At 34.3% G+C, this 24,196-nt stretch overlaps 1 protein-coding gene and 1 long non-coding RNA gene across 4 annotated transcripts in view; one reads left to right on the top strand and one right to left on the bottom strand.

The window, feature by feature from the left end:
- Positions 1-2,626: 2,626 nt before the first annotated feature.
- rftn1b (raftlin, lipid raft linker 1b) overlaps positions 2,627-24,196 on the bottom strand; it is a 132,713-nt gene continuing 111,143 nt past the window's right edge. For 2 of the 3 annotated variants that reach the window (XM_055211365.2, XM_055211364.2), the window contains exons 9-10: positions 14,468-14,543; positions 2,627-11,986 (exon numbers count right to left, since the gene is read on the bottom strand). In XM_055211365.2, coding sequence (XP_055067340.2) covers positions 11,495-11,986; positions 14,468-14,543 — 568 coding nt within the window. In that variant the 3' untranslated portion in view covers positions 2,627-11,494. The remainder of the gene's footprint in view (positions 11,987-14,467; positions 14,544-24,196) is intronic. The other variant, XR_008645870.2, reaches the window with a different exon arrangement.
- On the top strand, positions 3,077-13,158 carry LOC129448770 (uncharacterized). The gene is made up of 3 exons (XR_008645871.2): positions 3,077-3,198; positions 11,087-11,184; positions 12,240-13,158. It is a non-coding gene; the product is annotated as an uncharacterized lncRNA (long non-coding RNA).

Genomic DNA, 24,196 nt, shown 5'->3' on the forward strand with positions numbered 1-24,196 from the left:
TGTGCTAAAATATATTTTGGCATATGTTTAGGCTACAAAAATATATTTCTCACCGAAATATATTTTACTATATTACGAACGTGTAAACATAACAGTTTAAAAAAAGTTTCAAATGAAATATATTTTCAACTTCAAAAATATACTTTGTAATATATTTTGACAAAGAATGCATTTTTGCCATATGGGATGTAAAATTAAAAATGTATTTGCTTGCCATTGAAATATATTTGGAAATATATGTCGATATATAAAGGTTAAAACTAAATATATTTCCAAATTCAAACATATTTTCAATTGAGCATTACTTTATACATAAAGTATTTAGCATATATTTAAAATATATTTTTTGCAAGAGAAATTATTTTTTTTGTTGCTGTATGGGTACTTTGATTGAAGCCATAGCTTTAGAAAATACGAACATCAGAGACAAAATCTTAAGATGACTAAAGGAGATATAATATATTCTAGTATATTGTAAACTTTGTTAATGTATAATATAATATTCTGTAGAAATAACTATTGTGAATCAATAAATAAACAATGTAGTAATACTGTAATATTTATTATGAAAAGTTAAAAAACACAATAGTTTCTTGCAATTTTAGTACAGTTTACTAAAGTATACACTGAAAAAATGATTCATTCAATTTACCAATTTTAATATAAATTTAAAGGAAGTGGTGGCAGTCATTTTATTTAAGCTACATGTAAACAAAAGTTAATTGTTTTGTTTTCTAATTTTGTTTGTTTAAATGTAGCCTAAATAAATTGATTGTGACCACTTATATTAAAAAAATTGAGTAAATTGAATAAACCTTTTTTTTTCAGTGTACTAAGTCAACAGTATTTTGTCATGTGGGTGATATTTTCAGATAAAGGTAGGGTGCGTTTTTTATTGTATACTTTCCACGCACTAACCAGCTGAGGCCACTAGATGTCAGTGTGTTCCTTCAATCAGATTCACACATCTAAAGAGATTCTTATAGCCTACCTGAAATGAGACCAACGTCCATAGTCAGTTTCTGTCTTTATCTTTTTTAGACTGCATTATCTGTAAGCTGCTGGGGCCATCGCACCCCGCACGTTTTCTCTGTTGTCATTGATGGAATAACATCTATACATTATTCAGTTTTCTCATCTCTCTGACTCATTGAAGTGTCATTAGCCTTTTCTGGTAATGGACGCAGCATTGATTTCATGGCAATAGGGGGTAAATGTATGTTGTGTGACTGCCATCGTAAAGAGCTTTCTATAGAGGCCATTTCTACATTAACCAAAGATTTACTCATATGTGTTTGTGTTTTTCCTCACGAAGCTGTTTACCGTGGCACTGTGTCTCAATTTGGATACTATCTGTCCTAAATAGTCAATACTAAGATTAGAATTAGTAGGGTTGAGCGGGGCACAATCTAACGCGGGGTTAATTGTTACACACATTTATACAAGGCCGAGCAATCTGTGCTTTTGGTCTTTTTCTCAGAAGATCTGTAAATTTGTGAAACGTTTTGATGTGTTTTCGGTTAAGATATTGAACAAAGAGTGTTTTGGAGGCATGAAAGCAAATTTCTTCATCTTGTTTTTTATTATTTCTGAGTTGGGTGTGTAAGTCACCAAATCCAACCTTGTATTATTTTAATCACTGTCTTGTAACTGATAGCTGGGATTGAAAATATTTTTACACAGCGGGGTTACAGTTGTTCTCACACAGTGTTTAAGTCTTACGTATACAATGATCATGAAAACAATCTAAAGACTATTCATCAAAATGATAACTGTAGTACAACGTCAGGAGAAATAGTTATGATTTTGTTGTCTTATATATTAATATGCATTGATGCATAATACAGGGATGGTTAGATGAAGGATCACAGATGGATGAATGTGTGGATATCTATCTATTAAAGGCAGATATATAAACAATATCCACCTTTATATAAACAAAATTTGATTGAATTATTTGTGTTTAAACTAACTTTAACTCTGTAACTCTGTTTGTTACAATGAACCCCACCCATGGGGTAAGTTGTCACATTTGCACTCCTGTCACTTTCAGTGTAACTGTACAATAATGGTAGTTCCCACAAACAAACATTAAGTGTTTATTTGAAGCAGAGATGTGTGTGTTGATTGTGTAAAAACAGTATTAATCCAACTTAAATATTTTAGAGCCAAAGCCAAAAAGGGTTACTTTGTGTCTCGTTCTCCCCTATGCTAAAAATACTATTAGTAAAAGTACAACAGTCCGGATGAAGGACTAGAAATTTTTTTGCTTTGCATTTTACTTAATACTGAGTGCTGTATTCATACAACTGCCTTATGTTTTTAAAAATAATAACAATAAATGATACATTATTGTCACCTGACCTAATAACATAATGTGTCAGAAAGTCGTCTCCTGTTATTATCTTTTATCTTTGGGCATTGAAGTGAATCAAAAAAGTACATTTATCACTAAGGAAGCAGACCTGAACATGGTTTCCACATGCATGTTTTTCTTATGGGTGAGTACTGTAATCTGAAGCTTTAATGTATAAATCAACAAAGGTTAACAGCAGAACAATGACTATCACCATAAACAATAAAGAAACAAACCAGCTGACAGATTCATCGAACTCTGACACAGATCAAATATAAATCATATTTATTATAATATACAAATTGTACAGATGACATTATCATGAAAACATTGATCAGTATTGACAACAATCAAAGCAACCTGCAAATCTGGAGGCAGAGATGGTGAATGTTTTTTTTTTCTCAGATACACAAGCACGCGTTTGAGGCGAGAGATGCAGTTTTTAATGACTTCTGCAAAGCATGAGAACAGAAATGAAATAGACTGTGGTGCACGCCTGTACATGTGCATTATTATTAGATACAATGAATGATCTCCCCTGCCTGTGCAGGATACTCGCAGATGTTATTTTTCTTCATATATGCTAAGAGAAACTACAGGAGACTTGGGCCGACCGCAGCGTTCGCTCTGAAGAGGACAGTAAATATTGCCTGGCATCATTTCATTGATGGAGTGGTAGATCCTGTCTCTCTCTTTTACATTCTTGTTTTTCCTTAATAGCTCATCTGTCATCCGTACCAACACACCGGCTGACCACGCAGGCCCAAGAACTCACCGATCTCATACCTATTGTATGAATCTGCATGGGAAAGAAAGTAGAAACTGTAGGTGTTATAGATCAGGTATGTTACTTTTTGCACACAAAGCATTCATCACTGCCAACTAATTCAATCGCACATTGTCATTTGAGATCCGGTGTCTACAAAGCGGGAGCGTAATAGCTGTTGAGCGTATGCTTGGAGAGGATTACATTATCTCAGGACTGGACAATGGCTGTGTTTGGAATAACATACTTTCCTAAATTTTACTAGTGTGTATACTGTGCACAGTTTACAGATTTAATGTATGCATGGATCACAGGGATACTATATGTGGCATATGAGTACACTGCATGAAGGATACACTCAACTTCCATATCGGCTATTCATGTTACATTATTCAACCATAGGCACTGTGACTTAGGACTCAACCTGTAATAAAATTTAGCACATATTTTGTAGCTTATTCATTCATTCTAAACTGCTTTAAAGTCCCCCTGTGGTGAAAATCAAGTTTTCAAATTCATCATTCAACTCCCTTGCTGAGTATTATCTCCATAAATGTGCAGTTTTCCAAAGCACGGTTTGAAATCACATTATTTTTTTACGTCACAAACATGTGACCAATCACATCAACAGTTGAACGAGTGGATCAGGCAGTCGGAGCCATAGATATTTATGGATGCATAGACTTGCACACAGCTCCCAACACAGCGGCTTTAGCTCTACTTCTGTGACACGAGCACGGGCTGCTCACACATGCTCACCTGTTAACATCAGAGCTAAAAAAATTTGTGCTGCAAACGCCCAGCTCATGTATGCATTGTGAAACTGGCAGCTACATTTTTGGAACTGCTGAATGTGGCATCTATGTCCATATATATCTATGGTCTGAGCTGTGCGATTGGGTATATGCGGTAAACTAATTCGCATATTTCAGCCTGATCTCACGAGATATCGTAGATATTTTACGAGTTGGCAAATTCGTACGAAGTGAATCGTAGAAAAACACGATTATCATAAAATGAAACCATAACGAACCCCGCCCCTAACCCCAACGTCTCGTGGCAAAAATTAAAGCTAAAAAATGTATGCTGCAAACGCGCAGCTCATGTATGCATTGTGAAACCGGCAACTACGTTTTTGGAACTGCCAAATGTAGCATCTATGTACATATATATCTATGGTCTGAGCTGTGCAATTGAGTAGAGGCGGGAACTAATTTCCATATTTAAGCCTGATCTCACGAGAAATTGTAGTTATTTTACGAGTTGGCGAATTCGTATAAAGTGAATCATAGAAAAACACATGATTATCATAAAATAAAACCAAAATAAAACCCCGCCCCTAACCCCAATGTCACGTTATTTGGAACTTCCAAATGTGGCATCTATGTACATATATATCTATGGTCTGAGCTGTGTAATTGAGTAGAGGCGGAACTAATTTGCATGTTTTAGCCTGATCTCACAAGATATCGTAGGTATTTTACGAGTTGGCGATTTTGTATGAAGTAAATCTACAAAAACACATCATTATCATAAAATAAAACCGTAACGAAACCCCGCCCCTAACCCCAACGTCATGGGGCAAAATATTTGATTAAAAAGGTACGCTGCAAAGGCGCAACTCATGTATGCATTGTGAAACCGGTACCTATGTTTTTGAAACTGCAGAATGTGGCATCTATGTACATATATATCTATGGTCTGAGCTGTGCGATTGAGTAGAGGTGGAAACTAATTTGCATCTTCCAACCTGATCTCACGAGATATCTTAGGTATTTTACGAGTTGGCGAATTCGTACGAAGTGAATCGAAGAAAAAACACATTATTATCATAAAATAAAACCAAAATGAAACCCTGCCCCTAACCCAATGTCACATTTTTTGAACTTCCAAATGTGGCATCTATATACATATATATCTATGGTGTGAGCTGTGTGATTAAGTAGAGGCGGGAACTAATTAGCATATTTCAGCCTGATCTCACGAGATGTTGTAGGTATTTTACGAGTTGGCGATTTTGTAAGAAGTAAATCGTAGAAAAACACATGATTATCATAAAATGAAACCCCAACGTCACAGAGGCAAAAATTAGAGCTAAAAAAATGTTATGCTACAAACGCGCAGCTCATGTATGCATTGTGAAACCAGCAACTACGTTTTTGGAACTCCCGCATGTGGCATCTATGTACATATATGTCTATGGTCTACAAAGTGAATCGTAGAAAAACACATGATTGTCATAAAATAAAACCATAACGAATCCCCGCCCCTAACCCCAACGTCACAACGGCAAAAAAAAAAAATCGTAAAAAATGTATGAATGTGGTCGTACAAATTAGCCACCTTGTAAAATATGTTAAAATTGCCGTGAGATGGCATTGCATATCCTAATCTATGGTTCAAGCTGATGTGATTGTGTAGAGGCGGGGACTAATTTGCATATTCATAGATCCGCATATACTAAATGAGGCAGGGGATGAGGCAAGGGTGTAGAGTTACATTCAAGCTATTTTAAGGCGTGAAGAAATTATTATCACAGGAATAAATAGTTTACATATGCTATTATGGTGCTCAAAATGAGATTTAGGGGATAAAATGATCAAATACAGTGGCACTTTAAATATTAAAAATAATATGTGGCATAAAATGTAATGTGCTGTATGCAGTACACTATTATAATATTTCAAACACAGCCATATTTTCCAAACTAAATGAATAATAGAGAAAAAGAGCTATGCTTATCAGATGCTGACATTACGGCAGTATTCATACTAGCACATACTGTAACATAATTATTATCTGTCAGTGATCATCAGCAAGTAATGCTGAAAAAAATCATTTTCTGCCTAAGAGATTGAACACGTTAGAAATGAAAACAAGACGATCAGAATGCGTTTTTTCTATTCTGGTTCAGTCATCATCGTCAAACAATAAACACCCAATCTCCCCCTCATATACCGTCTGACAAACAGCACAGTGACAAAACACAATTATAATGACGGCGGGTTAGAAACTGCTCGGAGAACAACAGAAAAAGTCACAGAAGAGGCCAGGAAACATAGCGGGGAAGTGCAAAGTGAATTTTCTTCAAAGCGTATGCTGACAGATTGAAAACAGCATCTTTTATTGGGAAGTTGGAGTGTGACGACCTCTGTGAGGAGAGCAAGCGCTGGAGACGTTTTTCTCAGCAGGAGGGGGGAGCGGAAAAGCCATTATGATTTTAAATGTGACCCCTCCGGCCATTAGAGCTAATGCAGAACCGCCCGCGTGCCCTTCCAGAGGAGCACATGCTGGAAAACCCCTGACACTGCAAACCCAGAGTATAAATACAGACAGACACCAACTGTGCTGACTTACTGGAAAACACACATACAGTAGAGCTCAGGTAAGCTATAGAGTGGGCCAAAAACTATTTTGACAATTAAAATATTGGATTTGCAATATTAGTGGTTCACAACATTTCAAACCATGTGGCACATGCAAACAAATTATGCTGTAGCTTTAAATTTTTGTTTTCAAGTAGATACTTTTTTTGGTCTCAAAACTGTTGGTGACATTTAGTGGACATGATCCATTGAATTTTAACAACCAGACATATTGTTTCATCATATTTGACCTCAAGCTAATTATTTGGTTGAAAAGTGCATGCGACTTGGTTTGATGCAATGACATTCATAGTTATATCAGCTATTTGTATTACCAGTGTATTTCTTTAATATGAAGTAGTAAAATGTTTTTGATGAGATCAGATGCAAAACCCTTTTAAGTGTATCTGACATGTTTTCTTGTTAATGAGCCTTGTTTATCAGGCTCTCTTGTTTGGATTAAGTAATTACACTTTAATTGGAATTAAAAGGTTATTATTAGTCAGTTATTGCAAAATTTTGCTGCAAAACCTTGTCTGTGCATGCAAGATTTTACATTACATTAAAAACAAAACCCACTTCTTTGGACAAGACAGTTGCAAAATCACTAGTAACACTGCAAATTATGAAATGTCAGAATTTAAAAATGTAAGAAACTGAAGCAAACTTCAGGAGACGCTGTGATATGACCGCCACATTTAGCATTCAAGTTGTATTCAGGCCCTAGTACTCACAACAGGGTTGCCAAGTCTGCAATTTTTTTCCAGCAAAGTTGGGCTACTTTAAAACTGTAAACTATTTTTCATGTCCACGGGTTGGACCCAAGTTTTAATGTGATCCATAGTCATTTTGCACGCCATAAACATAGTTCATCCAATTCGTCTTCCATGCACTATGCTAAATAATTTTATTTGTTAATTTTACCAATAAACCAGCATTGATACCAGATTACCTTACACAAGTAAGATTGAACAATAATTTTGGATATTTTACCATTTATGGGTGATTCTCACGAAACCATTGAAACACCACGGCACTAATGATTTTAGCTTTAAAATGTGTAATATAGTAACATTAAAAAGCATCAGAATTAACACAATACTGTGTTCCACCTTGCACAATGTGTGATTTCAACATAAGAATTTATAATTGGAAATTTTATCTCATTTTCTGCTGAAATTCTCATTACCGCAATGTGTCCGTCTGTGTTTGAACATGCGTTATGCTGTAATTTAATCAAATTAACACAAAAATATTAAGAAAAAAATAAATGGATGTTTTGCTAGACTACTTTAGATGACAGAAAAAATATTTACTGAATATTCATGTATAATAATAATGAAGAAAAATTAGGAAAATGATGTGTCCATGCCTGATGTTCTCATCCTCCGCAACACTTTTTGAGAACAGTTTAAGCACACATACAGAATTTTAATAAAGTTTGATTTTGAGTGACCAACCACATGGACCAGTTACTTCAAGATGGCTACCAGGTAAGATCATTTTTTTACAGTTAATTTAAAATATTGTCTTGTCAGAATGCTTACACGACATTTTGATTATCATTACCGCAACACAGGCTTATGAAATGTTAATTTAATTAATAGAAGCATAATACTTGGATTTTAAATGCATGTGCAGAATCTCCAAATTATGTTCTTTCAGGTTTGTCATGTCATTTTGAAAATATGTCAGCGTTGATGTTTTCTGACTGTTGCGGTAATGAGATTTTTTAGGACAAATTTTTTAAATTATGTTACAAAAAGTGTTAAATGATAAGTAAAAGTTTTTAAATTAATGTTCCCATTTACTCCAGACTTTGTTTTTCAATGTCTGGTGGGAAAAAAAGTAAATTTAAGCAATTATTACATTTTCATGCTTGACATTTTTAAAACCAAGTTTTCATGAGAATCACCCTTATAATATTATGTCATCGTAACTAACGTTACTGAAAATCCAGAAAAAAATCGGGGAGTTATGATTATTGTAGTTGAGGACACACCTTCCTCAGTAGAAATAAATGCAGGGGGTGCGCATTGGGGACCCATCCAAGATGGCGGTCACGCTGATACATCAGCTCCAATAGGCAGCGTCAGTCTATGAGGCGTATATAATGTCTATGATTTTTATCCATTTGAAACTCGATTGGGCTACTTTTGGGTAGCAATTAAGCGGATTTTGTTGTAAAAACCAGGCAACCCTACTCACAAGGATCCAAGTTTTAATGTGATCCATAGTCATTTCGCACGCCATAGACATAGTTCATCCAATTCGTCTTCCATGCACTATGCTAAAAATTTATTTGTTGATTGTACCAATAAACTGGTATTTCTAAGTTGCCTGAGGCTGGTTTAAGCATATTTGAAGAGAAAGTATTTGATAAATGTATAATACGCCCCGAGAGCATTCAGTTTATATCATTACCTAATTTTGGTGAAGGTGGCGTTTAGTGGCTTTTGCATCTGAGCTCCTCATATCTAAACAGTGATACTACTTTTCATCTGAAATCATTTGAGTCTTGTGATTTCAGGTGGATTATAGGATCTCATTTCAGGATTAAGCAATGAAATACAAGTTATTTGTTTCTTTAATAAAAGGTACAGAGTAACCGCACGAACCCTCACTATCTGTTCTTCTTCACTTTAAAATCGCCAACATCCCAGATCATCAGGGTAAAAATATAATTCTCATAAAATAAACCCCAGTGTATCACAACCTTCTGTCCAGATTATCCGGGTATCCGTTTATACTTTATGCAAATTGAATAAATGACTGCGGTCATCATAATAACAGCATGCCGCTTTGCTCTGATGAAGTCACACTCCCATTTTTCTCCCCTCTATTGAGAACACAATTTGGTTTTAATGATAAGAACTGAAAAGAAGCGTTATGTATGATTTTCAGTCGAATTGTTGATCTACAGAAGAATGTACACGTGTGACAGATGGAAAAATGAATAATGTAGGGCGTAACTTGATTGCGTCTGTAAACATGACTTCTGTTTAATTCCACTGTCGAGCTGCTACTCGGTTTGTTTTAAAGCTACGGCGGATTGCCACCGTAAAAAACTAAAGCCAAGCGCTTCCAAAACCCTTATAATTGTTTTCAAACCAGGCGTGACATGTCTTGACGCACCATATTTGAAAGTACACAAGCATGAATGAGATTTGAAGGCTACGGCGTGGCAAATAACAATTTAAGTTTCGTCTGTTTCTTACACAAAGAGCTTTTGTGACTTTTAGACGACTTTATAAGCTTTAACTAACCTCTAGTGATCTTTGCTGTCTACGTCCTACATAGGCAGCTACCCTTAAAGGTCAAAACAAGATACCTTAGGAGGCAACATTAACACATCACCTATGCTGGTTCATTTATGCATCATGTAATGCCTGGAAATGCTGTCTACATAGGTAGTTCATAGGTAGTAGACGCTTACCTAGCAAGCAATTTCACCGCCTATAGGTTAACTATAGACCCGATATAAGTCTAATTATGGATAACCCACTTCTAGCCAAAATAAACTTGAATTTGATGTCTGATATTTCATCATGTAAGCAAATTCAACAGTGATTACAAGTTGTTTGCTTTCATTTATTTCTTTTATTTTTAGGCTATGGTTAGACGTCTATTAAATTTTCACTGACAGCTCAAATTTTGCTTTGTTTTAGCAGTCTGGGCTGTGTTTGGATCTTTTGAAAGCAAAATTGCTTGCTGGGTATGGACAACTTTAATAACCCTATTTAACTTTGTCAATTCTTTCACACATTAAGGGGGCGTGCACACCAAGGCGTTTAAACGCGCCAAAAAAAACCCGCGCCAGGCTGATGCCGAGTGTAGGCGCTTGCCAGCTTTTTTCAGCTGGGCGCTTTGGTCGCTATGATACTTCTGCTTTGTTTATCAGTCGTTGAACGATGCGCCGGTAACGCCGGTTGGTTGTTGTGATATTTGTCCCGCCCCTCCTCCACTGTGATTGGATGGCCGAGTGAGAAGTGACATTGACAAGCTGAGCGTTTCAACCAACGTTTAATTTTTTTTAACTGGGCGCTGAACGCGGTAAAAAATGTCAAACGTAGGCGCTCAACGTGGAAAAAAACGGCAAGCGTATGCGCTCAGCATGGAAAAACGCCAACTGCTGCCATTTTGGAAAGCGTGTCTCCTCCTTTTGAAACAATTAAAAACATAAACTGGTGGTTTGCACACCCGCTAAAGAAAGTGTCAAGGATTTGGAATAGTATGCGAGTTAAAACAGTGGGGATATGCATTAAAATGTACAAAAACCAAGTTGCCCCAATGGCGTGATGAAGAATAGATACGATCCCAGTCTTATTTTCTCTTACAATAAAAACTATTCTGTTTGGATGGTGAAATAATCATGAAATACAAACGTAAAACAAAAATATACACAAACGTATGCATCTTACATCACAATCGATTGCTTCTCGCAACAGTAACCATCTCCACCACCACGTGCGCCTGCTGTCTTCAGTAGAAATGAAGTCTTTGAGCCGGTCACAGTGTAAATATTAATGTGGTTTTTCTTATCCAGTGCATTTACTGATAACAATCTCGTCCCATTTCATCTCCTTTTTCTGGTTATAGGAGTCCTCTCGGTTCATTTGAAGAAGGGATGAAATCTCTCTCCCCTCCAGCGGCGAGCTGACATGTTCAGCATTGGTTAGAAGAGGTCACAATGTCAGGTGAGGTGTCTGTCTGACAGCTACTGTCTGGTACTGTAAAGCTATACTGCAAAAAATCACGTTATTAGCCTTGTTTTAGGTAAAGATGTCTGAACTAAACTAGGTAGAAGTGTTAATATTATTATGTAATTTATAATTTAGATGCCGCTTTATATAAAGTGAGGAAAACAACAAAGCGATTCATTCTTGTGCTGTATATCTTGTAAACAGATCTAGCTTTAAAGATGCTTACTGGGAAACGAGACCAAAATGTTATTTTTTGCAGTACAGCATTTTGTACATTCATAAAGCTCCAAATGAAGAAGTATTTTCAATCCTGATTGGCTGAAACGTCATCATGTGCCGGTGACGATTCATCTTCTTGCACGCTGCCGTGGTTCTGATCGGCTGTGGTGTCTTCCTGATCGCTCCGCTGTCCCATTTCTCCTGTTGTCGGATGGTCTACAACAGGTGAGATGTCGTGGCTCATCTCCACCTCTACTTCGTCCTTATTTTCCTCAATGGCATTTCCTACTTCCTGTTTTTCCTTGCACACTCCATGCACCTCACTTCCCGTTGCCGTCTCATGCACTTCCTGCGTCTTTTCCTCTCCGCACGCCACTTCAACCTCATTATTTTGGTCTTTCTGTCGTTCATTCACACTTGAGTTTCTCTCCTCTGTGATCTTCTCAGATCCGTCACTGATCTTTTGATCACAGAGATCCTTGTCGACGGTGGCCGTGATCTCTTTCTTCTTCTTGTTCTTTGGTGCGTCTTTGACGGAGTTCTTGTTGCACTTGTTTCGGGCTTTAAAGATGACTTTCTGAAACAGAACATGTCGATCGAGATATTTAAAACTGCTTACATTAAAAAATTATGAATGCAGATGAATATTTTATAAAAATGGCGCAAGAACTGATTTTCCAAGCACAGAACATTGACAGGGAATTATATCTGACATAGCCAAATATTTACTTAATTATCTCTTAAACTTGCTTGTATTTACTGTAGATTATGATGGTGCCTTGGAAGTCAGTCTGAAAACAGGAAGATTAATTTAAATCGCTGTCTGTCAGGTTATTGACCGACTGGGCAGCCGAGCAGCTGTGTTTGGTCAAGTCACCCTTGAATAAGCCTGCGCTCCACATGGGCCACCCCTGTCAATGAAGTCTGGACAGACCGCTGGGAAAAAGTGCTATTTAAAGAAATCCGCAAAAACCGCACGCTTTGATGCTTCACTTCATCACACATCTTTAACCCTAAGCCCTGCATTCAGAAGAGCTTTATCCAAATCATTTAGATCGTGCTGTAAACAGAATACAAGCAAGCAGAGAAATATTTACACAGAATGTGTAAACACCGAATAAATTAAACCATCTGCAAATGTTTTTTTTTTTCCGTTTCACAAGTATTTACTCCTGTAGTTTAAGAGTTAGGAGAACACAGGTTAACCCATGTGTCTCTGGTTAATACTGTTCAAAACACCAGACATTTGATGTTTTTCAGGTGTGTATGCGCACATAGGTGGAAATCCCGGGGGGGAGCTCGGGTGGGACAGGCCCCCCCTAAAACTGTCATTTAACACCACGTGTATTATTAATAATGTAAAGATATATACTTTAAATAATTGCCCCCCTCCCTTGAAATGACAGCTATTGCTTGTTGGATAACTATGTAACTATAGTTTTAAAATAACTTAAAATTAAAGAGAATAGCGGAGTTCACACAACAACTATAACGTTACAAATAGAAGGAACAATATCGTTAGGATCAGTTTCGGAGCAATTTTTTCAACTGATGAACGATAAACCATCTACAGCCAATCAAACCTATTCCAATTTAAAGTGCACAAGTATTTTTAAAAGGGCCAAAGGCACTGTGAAGAAGCTCATTGCCGAGCTTCATAACATAAAATTACCCCAGGTATCCAGCACTGTTGGAGTTGCAAGGAAATTGACTACATAATGTTTATATTTTACTATGCCAATACGATTAGATTACACACTGCAAAAATAGATTTTCAAGAAAAAAAAGTATTTAGGATTTTTGTCTTGTTTTCAGTAAAAATATCTGAAAATTCTTAAATTAAGATGCTTTTTCTTGATGAGCAAAACAACCCAAGAAAATAAGTCTAGTTTTTAGACCAAAAATATCACATTTATCACATTCTTTATTCGTTATAAACACTAAATTCAAGAAAAATTCAAGAAAAATTTGCTTACTCCATTGGCAGATTTTTTTTGCTTGTTTTATGCACAAAATCACAATTTGATATTTTTGGTCTAAAAACTAGACTTATTTTCTTGGGTCGTTTTGCTCATCAAGAAAGGGCATCTTAATTTAAGAATTTTTTAGATATTTTTACTGAAAACAAGACAAAAATACTAATTTTTTGCAGTGTAGAGATGAAACACAGCAAGCTGAAGACATCTGCTGGTTATAGCCGTGCAAATGGAACGATAACAGCATATTTCTACGTTCAATTATATGTAAACAATTGCTTCATTTTTATGAAAGGAAATCTACAATATGCCATTTAAGGTAAACGATTTACACAAATACTGCGTTATATGAGCAAATTAATATAGTTTTAGCGTTTTTGTTTTCGATAGCATAGATGCTAATTTAGTTAACGTTATCGTTAATGTGTAAATGTCCCTTTATATTGTGTACTCTGCCTGAACCAGACAGCTGTTTTGTGTAAAATTATTTCAGATGTTTTAAATAAAAAAAATGCATCAAAGTAAATTAATTTAAACTCTCTTAAAAACGTTAACATTTCTAGAAACGTAGCACTTTAAATAAAAATCTATTTGTTAGTTGTTTTAAACACACAAAGCTTAATAGCACATCTCTTTTGCTTTGAACTAAATTCACTCTTCATTCGGTCGGCCCATTCTTCAAATAAATGGGAAAAGGCGACGCAACCAGGTAAATAAATATCATTGGATAAACCAATCACGCAGGAACTCAATCGCCCTTATTTTCTTGGAAGTGACACGAAGCTTAATCTTTGTTTAAATTATGCATTGTTTCCTTCAGCGTCCCGGCAGGAAATCCAAGCGTTTTCTGCTTTCTGCCCCATTTTATGTGGTGCTTTAAGGAAATGTCTAATATCAGCACTGAACCCTATAAAACTGTGTGTGTGTGACTGCGCCTGCTATGACAAACTCTATAAAGAGTTCATATAATTTTACAGCCGGGCAGCCGGCAGAATAATAAAGTCTATGTGAGGAATATCATATTAAGTCCAGGTACAGTATGTTTGACAGCACTATGTGTGCAGAAATATGAGGTCAAGCACCTTAGATTCTTTCTTCTTGCGGGACAGCATTGGCCTTTGGAGGAAAACAATCTGTTTGGTAGCCAAACTTCCATCACTGCAGAGAAAACACAAAGGTAAACAACACAGTTGAGTAAAGTCTCAAGATGACTTTAATAATGGCATGGCACGTGCATTTTGAATATATGAAGAGCTCAGATGCAAAGTCCGTCTGACATGTTTTCTTGTAAATGAGCATTTTAATCAGGCTCTTATATTTGGGTTCAGTAATTTCACTTTAATTGCAATGAAAAGGTTATTTGTCAGTAGTTGAAATGCTTTATTTTTTACAAATGTCAATTTATGGGCCATTAACATTTCGCGGCTTTTGCGCGCACAAATCGTAGCCATGTGGCAAGCGCGCTCAAATAGAGAGCAACGCACACGTGATGCGCTCTTTTTTCAGGCGCGGTGGTGCCGCAGCCAGTTGAAAATACTTCAACTTTTCAGAATGACGCTTCGAAAAACCATTGGAAAGAAGGGGAAGTGGCACGGTCACGTCTTTTAAACACGCAATGTAAAACCGGCCCTTAGTCATTTCATTGGTATTTGACTGTCTTTCGCTGCAAAACCCTCTAAGTGAATGCAAGCTTTTTGACAAAAATCTCCACTTCTAAAAAGTCTCTAGTCACTCTTTGCTGTCCTTTCTGAATTAAGGTAAATTAGGCGATATTCTAATATATTTGGGTAAAAAATTCTTGCAGCGCGACAATTGAAATGCGACGTACACGCGTCCTCGTTCATCCAATTCGTCTACTGTGCACCTAGAGGACTTTACTGAAAAACATCAGGGTGCAAACAAACCAGATTTCTAAATGAATTTTCTAAATGAATTAAGCGGATTTGAAACAAAATTATATGATGAATGTATAATACGGATTTAATTTTTGACAGAGGTGGCATATAGAGGCTTTTGCATCTGAGCTCTTCATATGTTCCTCGTCTTAATCGGTGCATGTTATTTCAAGTTAAAATATTTATCTTCAAGATTTTTAATACAATTTAACATCCTATTTCTATTTCAGATAAAGTCTTTAAGCTCTGTAAGTTTGTCATCTCTTACCTACTACAACCACATCAGTTCTGTTATGCAATGCTCACTTTCCCCAAACCCTAACTTGTACAAAGCACAAACTTACAAAACTTGTACCCACAATTTATTCTTAAATAACTCATTTAACTTAAAAATGTGTCTTATTATGGAAGTTTATGATGACTTTAAGCTCTCTTAAAAATTGCTAAATGGACACAGATTGCTATTTTGTTATGACATATGTCTGATAGAAACAGGAAGTTGGGTGGAAACACTTTGAGATTACCAATGACTTTACATCACAACAAAATCATTATAAATACTGCACATACTAAAGTATTTTTATTTCAGGAGTACACTAATAATTGGATTTAACAAAATGCAAACACATGGACTAAGACAAAACTACAACCATGTCGTTTTTCTAAACAGGATCATCTATGAGCTCTGACTAAAGCTACGTTTACACGTGGGCGGCTATTTTCATCAACTGACATTTAAACCTCTCCGGTTTCAAAAATAACATCAGTTTTCAGAAAAATGTTCATTTACACGTACCCGTGTATATATGCCATCACGATGCATGCCAAACCTGTAGGTGGCGGTGTAATGAGAAGCTCAAGCCCACGTAAGCCAATCAGAATCCCGAAAATAGCAACAACAACAACGAATCACTTCCTCTTTTGAATAAGGTCACACTTTTGACGTAGTTTACATACAAACGTGCAAACGAAGATTTTTAAAATCTCCACTCTGGCCGGAGTTTTTAGAAAGAATTGGTTTCAGAGGCGAATTCTCCGTTTGCGTGTAAACGAAAGGCGCAAATGAAGGGAAATGTCTCTGTTTTTCAAAATAACCATGTTCGTGTAAACGGGGCCTCAGACGCTGTACCAGGTCCACCCAGCTTTAACCAGCCAATATCCATAAATAAGCAGCTTTAAACACAAGGTAATGTTTTTCATAAGGGTCGACTTTATAAGCAGTCACTTCATGCTTACCAAACTTCTATTAGTGATTCAGTGTCTAATCTTATATTTATAGCTTTAATAATGCTGGATGGGGCGAAGAGCCTGGAGATGTGTTTGAATTGTTTTGCTGTGAGAGTAATTGGTACATTCCAGCATTCAGGGGGACAAACAAAATATTAGCTTTAGTCTCAAAGTAATGAGCAAATCTCTCTTTATTGCAGTCTTTGTGTAGGCTTTATCACAAATATATGTGTAGAAAAGGAAGTTATATATCCATAGTTGGACATATAATGAGTTTTTTTCTTTTTCTCTTCTTGACTGCTTTTCTGCAAAGTATGGAGTTTCAAACTTTTCTCTCTGCAGAACCCCCTGAGATTTTAAGTTAATATTTTAAGGATTTAATAGCTCATTTGCATGCATATTTTTAGAAAATATTTATTTTATAAAGTTTTTATCAGTAGTATTTTTCATAATTATTGTTATTATTACTTGTTGTTGGATCTTCATCTGGTAATTTTCTTTTATTGGTACATAAAACGTATCTGAGTTCTTTCTGACATATTAGCATTGTGTAATGGTCACATGACATTCAGAATAAATCAATTATAAATTTTTTTATTTTTTATTAAAATAATTAAATAAATAAAATATATATTTTGTCTCTTTTTGGATTTTTAATTTGTAAATATTTTTACATTTGATTTAATTGTAATTAATGTTTTTCCACTCAACTTACAATTTAGCTTGAGTTCTTTCTGATATATTAGCATTGTGTAATGGTCACATGACATCCAGAATGAACAAATTATTAATTAAATAAATAAAATATATATTTTGTCTCTTTTTGGATTTTTAATTTGTAATTTTTTTACATTTTATAATTTAAGTGAAATTAATATTTTTTTTCCACTCAACTTACAATTTAGCACGAGTTCTTTCTGATATATTAGCATTGTGTAATGGTCACATGACATTCAGAATGAACAAATTATTAATTAAATAAATAAAATATATATTTTGTCTCTTTTTGGATTTTTAATTTGTATTTTTTTTTACATTTTATGATTTAATTGTAATGAATATTTTTTTTCCACTCAACTTACAATGCATTGTGTAATGGTCACATGACATTCAGAATGAACAAATTATTAATTAAATAAATAAAATATATATTTTTTCTCTTTTTGGATTTTTAATTTGTATTTTTTTTTACATTTTATGATTTAATTGTAATGAATATTTTTTTTCCACTCAACTTACAATGCATTGTGTAATGGTCACATGACATTCAGAATGAACAAATTATTAATTAAATAAATAAAATATATATTTTGTCTCTTTTTGGATTTTTAATTTGTATTTTTTTTTTACATTTTATGATTTAATTGTAATGAATATTTTTTTTCCACTCAACTTACAATTTAGCACGAGTTCTTTCTGATATATTAGCATTGTGTAATGGTCACATGACATTCAGAATGAACAAATTATTAATTAAATAAATAAAATATATATTTTGTCTCTTTTTGGATTTTTAATTTGTATTTTTTTTTACATTTTATGATTTAATTGTAATGAATATTTTTTTTCCACTCAACTTACAATGCATTGTGTAATGGTCACATGACATTCAGAATGAACAAATTATTAATTAAATAAATAAAATATATATTTTTTCTCTTTTTGGATTTTTAATTTGTATTTTTTTTTACATTTTATGATTTAATTGTAATGAATATTTTTTTTCCACTCAACTTACAATGCATTGTGTAATGGTCACATGACATTCAGAATGAACAAATTATTAATTAAATAAATAAAATATATATTTTGTCTCTTTTTGGATTTTTAATTTGTATTTTTTTTTTACATTTTATGATTTAATTGTAATGAATATTTTTTTTCCACTCAACTTACAATTTAGCACGAGTTCTTTCTGATATATTAGCATTGTGTAATGGTCACATGACATTCAGAATAAACAAATTATTACATTTTTATTTTTTTATTAAAATAATTAAATAAGTAAAATATATATTTTGTCTCTTTTTGGATTTTAAATTTTTTTTTTTTTTTACATTTTATGATTTAATTGTAATTAATATTTTTTTCCACTCAACTTACAATTTAGCACGAGTTCTTTCTGAAATATTAGCATTGTGTAATGGTCACATGACATTCAGAATTAATAAATTATTAAATTTTTTATTAAAATAATTAAATAAATAAAATATATAATTTGTCTCTTTTCGGATTTTTTATTTGTAATTTTTTTACATTTTATAATTTAATTGTAATATTTTTTTCACTCAACTTACAATTTAGCACGAGTTCTTTCTGATATATTAGCATTGTGTAATGGTCACATGACATTCAGAATAAACAAATTATTACATTTTTATTTTTTATTAAAATAATTATATAAATAAAATATATATTTTGTCTCTTTTTGGATTTTTAATTTGTCATTTTTTTTACTTTTTATGATTTAATTGTAATTAATATTTTTTTCCACTCAACTTACAATTTAGCACGAGTTCTTTCTGATAAATTGGCATTGTGTAATGGTCACATGACCTTCAGAATAAACAAATTATTACATTTTTATTTTTTATTAAAATAATTAAATAAATAAAATATATATTTTGTCTCTTTTTGGATTTTTAATTTGTAAATATTTTTTACATTTGATTTAATTGTAATTCATATTTTTCCCCTCAACTTATGATTTAGCATGAGTTCTTTCTGATATATAGCATTGTGTAATAGTCACATGACATTTAGAATAAATAAATAATTTATTTTTTATTAAAATTAAAATAATTAAATATGTTTTTTTATTTTTACATTTTTTTTTACATTTTATGATTTAATTGTAAAAAAATATTTTTTTCCTCAAAGTACAAACCGCTAAAACTCTCCTGCTAATCACCAGGGGTTTGCGAATCCCAGTTAGGAAAACTTATTTTAAATGACAAGATGGTGTACTTTTGATAATAATTTTTCAAACATTTCTTTTTCATATTTTACAAAAAAATTTTTTTGAAGAACTTTTGAAAAGTCCAGATCATGAGCAAGAATAAAACTATTAAATATAAACAGAAGGCATTTGAAAAGTAGCCAAAAATTATAACAAAAAATTCAACAGTTTATGAAACCTTCAAGTAAAAACAAGAAAGCTTGAATCTTTAAGCTTTACTAAAAGTCAGCCCCAGGGTATAAAAATGTTTGTAGTTAAAGAAACACTTCTTATATGAAAGTGAGATTCTCAAGATGGTTGTCGAAGCGATTTTTAGAAGTTAATAATACAGTTAATTTTCTCATAAGCTTTTTAATCCTCAGTGGACATGGAGTTGTGTTTCCAAACATTCTCTCTCTCTCTCCCTTTTCTTTACTGCTCTCTCGCCCTTCTGTTTCTGTCTCCCAGAGCTTCTGTCGAGCTCAGCTAATCCTTAACTTCACACGCGAGACTCACAGCCCACAAGAGCGCCGCACGATTCGGCTACAAATGTCTTACATCAAATGGGCCTTCGCATTTCTGCCGTAAGCTGGCAATCAATAGCAAACGTCTAATTCAGCCCAATTTTTCTCCGCTGCCTATTTTCTTGCTTGTCTGAAGGCTGGATATTTATTCGAATGCATCTTGCTTAAATCAAAGAGGCAAAAACGGATTCCTAGGGGCCTTTTAAAATGTAAACAAGTGGCCGGGCAAAAATTACGACTCTGTCCGTAGTCTCGACAGCATCCAAACTAGTCATCATCTTACAATCTCCGTTATGAAAAGCTTAATTGAATGGGAACTTTAGCAATTTCGACTGTAATGAATAGACAAGAGTACCGTAAGGTGTAATGCATAACAATGAGAAGCCAACTTGTGTGTGAAGACATAACAGTTTCAAAAACAATGACAAACACCCACAGTCTAGCCATTAACAGAAATATTGTTTGTTTACATACCATAGTAATATCATGTTATTTGGGCCTCTGTATAGTACAAATTATGGGATGTACAATGGTTATTATATTTTTAAGTAAAATATTTATAATTAATTTAATTAATATATTTTTTATATTTTGTTATGTTTATATTTTATATTAAATTATATTACTATCTGATTTTATAAAACTGTCACAGTCCTGTTTTTTATTTGGTGCCACCCATAAAAACAAGGTCATCATCTCTAAGGCATTGTAAAGTGAAGAAGAGTTTGTTGTATCTAGGACAGTTTTGATTAATTTGCTACATCACCGCTGTTGTGTCTCGACGTGTGTGAAAGTTTAAAATAGGCCGTAATTAATCAGCAGGGTCTATGAGATGGATACAACGCTGACGTCTGAAAGAGAGGCCACTGAGGTATCGGCCCGACGCTGCTGTGGGTTTGACAGATGGAGATTACACGGTGAACTTCTGTTCGACATCGCCCGAAGCTTTCACTCGCCATTACCGTAGTCATCGGTTAGCTCGTATTGACGTTCCTTTTCGGCGGGCAAACAGCTGTGTTGTTAAGCCCATTTACTAGCTGTGCCCTTCATCCTAACTCAGTGAGATACTGCTATGCCAACACATCCTCACCCCATGTCGTCAATATTTGACGACACTTGACCATTCGTCAATATGTGACGGGGAGGGTATACCTTTCGCGTCATTTTTTGACGAACTGGGGACTTCAATACTATTACGTCCGTTGCATTCTCTTTCCTATTTTCTTACCATTTTCGCGTCGGTTTAGGGTTAGATTACGCAAAATTAAACAGTGTACGCGAAATTAAACAGTTGTCACCTGGCGTTGGGGTTACAGTTAGGTACGACAGTTGTCACCTGGCGTTGGGGTTAGAGTTAGGTTTGGGTAGGGATGTCATTATGTAAATCTAACCCTAAACCGACGCGAAAATGGTAAGAAAATAGGAAAGAGAATGCAACGGACGTAATAGTATTGAAGTCCCCAGTTCGTCAAAAAATGACGCGAAAGGTATACCCTCCCCGTCACATATTGACGAATGGTCAAGTGTCGTCAAATATTGACGACATGGGGTGAGGATGGGTTGGCTATACAGTTTCCTATAGTAAGTTGAAATTACTATTTGATTATGCTTAAAATTTTATGTAGCAAAATTATTTTGTTGGTATATGATCTTTTTACCGCAATTTACCAGCAAAGACTGTATGTGTAAAAACAGTTCAATTCTGGTACTGCAATCTCAGACGCTGTTGATGTGCTTTATATAAGCATCTAATTTGAAAGAGCCCATCCACATGCTCTTCTGATTGGCTGTGGTTTTTGAATAATTTTGTCGCATTCATGCAGTCGCATCATGTCTGGTGTGGACAGTCAGATTGCTTGTCGCTAGAATCTTATCGCACTGTGTGTAGTTTGGACGCGTTGTTATGCTGCGGACACACCAAACGTAAAGCGTGCATTCGCATTGCATTCCTCGCTCAATATTACTCGCTGGATCTAACGTTGGGTCAGGTGAATTTTTTAGATTTTTTAAAAAAAAATGTTAAGCCCAATTTGCGTCATTCGCATCACTGCGCAAATCTCAAATGCATTGACTTTGTATGTAATCTGCTCGCGCAAATCGTTGAATTTGCATTTGGTGTGTACTCATCATTACAGTATTAGTGACTGTTAGAGAAAAGATTAGGGTAAGTAGAATAAGTTAGCATATACAGTAGTTAGTTACACTCAGGATCTTTGTTGGGGATCCAGTGTTAGTAAATATGAATCAGACAGTCTACCAGTAGGCCTACTCTAATGACTGTTAGTTGACAATGGGGCTGTTTATACCTGGTATTAAGATGCATCTTCTCCGATTTGATCACAAGTGGACGACGCTAAAGACAGGTGTAAGCGATGCTCAAAACTTTTTGAGGTCGTCCACTTTCGACCACATTCGGAAGTATTCGAAAACCATTTTGACCAAATTGCTTTTGTGGTGTAAATGCGCATGTGGTCGAATATGTTCAAACAGCCACAAAAGACGGCCTACTTTCCGCCTATTTATCTAATGTGATTTACCGCGCACAATGTTTTACATCATTTCTGAAAGCGGAGGGACTCACCTATCTCCACACTGCAAAAATGATTTTCTTACTTATTATTTTTGTCTTGTTTTTTAGTAGAAATATCTAAAAATTCTTAAATCAAGATGCTTTTTGTTGATGAGAAAAATGACCTAAGAAAATAAGTCTAGTTTTTAGACCAAAAATATCAAATTTAAGTGATATTGTGCTTAAAACAAGCAAAAATATGTGCCAGTGGGGTGAGAAAATTTTTCTTGAATTAAGTGTTTAAGAAAAAAGTTAACTTATTTTAAGATTTTTTTTCTCACCCCATTGGCAGATTTGTTTTTTACTTGTTTTAAGCACAAATTCACTTAAATTGAAAATTTTTAATCTAAAAACTAGACTTATTTTCTTAGATAATTTTGCTTATCAAGAATATAAATCTTAATTTAAGAATTTTTAGATATTTGTACTAAAAACAAGACAAAGATACTAAGTTAGAAAGTCATTTTTTTTTGCAGTGCACAGACCACCCTGCAAAAAATTATTTTCAATAATTTTTTTTAGTGTTCTTAAAGTAAGATGCTTTTTCTTGATGAGCAAAACGACCCAAGAAAATAAGTCTAGTTTTTAGAGCAAAAATATCAAATTTAAGTGATTTTGTACATAAAACAAGCAAAAAAATCTGCCAATGGGGTAAGTAAAAAAGATCTTGAACACTTTTCTTAAACACTAAATTCAAGAAAAATTAGCTTACCCCATTGGCAGATTTTTTTTGCTTGTTTTATGCACAAAATCACTTACATTTGATATTTTTGGTCTAAAAACTAGATTTATTTTCTTGGGTCATTTTGCTCAACAAGAAAAAGCATCTTAATTTAAGAATTTTTTGATATTTTTACTGAAAAAAAGACAAAACTATTAAGAATTTTTTCTTGAAAATAATTTTTTCAGTGTACCTATCTTTTTTCAATGCGTGCACTTTTAATCTACAGCGCGTCATGAATGTGTTAGCATTTAGCCTAGCCCTATTCATTCCTTAGGATCCAAACAGGAATTGAATTTAGAAGCCACCCAACACTTCCATGTTTTCCCATTCCGTCATACAATATAGTTCTCATTTTTATCCGCTTAAAAAAATCACCATGGTTTATTTTGTGCCACCATACCTACTCGCGTAACTACTCATGTAACAGTCTTTAAAAAGGGAAAACATGGAAGTGTTTGGTAGCTTCTAAATTCATCCCTGTTTAGATCCTAAGGAATGAATGGGGCTAAGCTAAATGCTAACACATTCACGATGCGCTGTACAAAGACTAAGTGCATGCATTGAAAAAATATAGGTATGTATTAATTCATCTAAGTTGAGGTAAGAACATAGTAAAATATTGAAAAAAGGTATTTTCCTTTAAATACCAGAAGTAAACGGAATGTGTTTGTCTCGTCCACTTGTGATCTGATCAATGAAAACACATCTTAATACCAAGTGTAAACAAGCCTCCAAGAAAATGTTTAAAGTGGACTTTCGAAATAAACTATTACCTGGTTTATAGTAGTGGGTGGCTGCTAATTTGGTCTTTTGGTCACTGTGACTTCTCTGATTGGTGGATCTTCCCTTGGGAATATGGTTAATATAATTCTTTTTGAGGATGCTAGCAATTGATCATGACTTTCCACACTGACTTATGGCCTCTACAGAAGCG

Source organism: Misgurnus anguillicaudatus, chromosome 10 (assembly GCF_027580225.2).
Source record: "Misgurnus anguillicaudatus chromosome 10, ASM2758022v2, whole genome shotgun sequence".
In the NCBI taxonomy this organism is placed as follows: domain Eukaryota; kingdom Metazoa; phylum Chordata; class Actinopteri; order Cypriniformes; family Cobitidae; genus Misgurnus; species Misgurnus anguillicaudatus.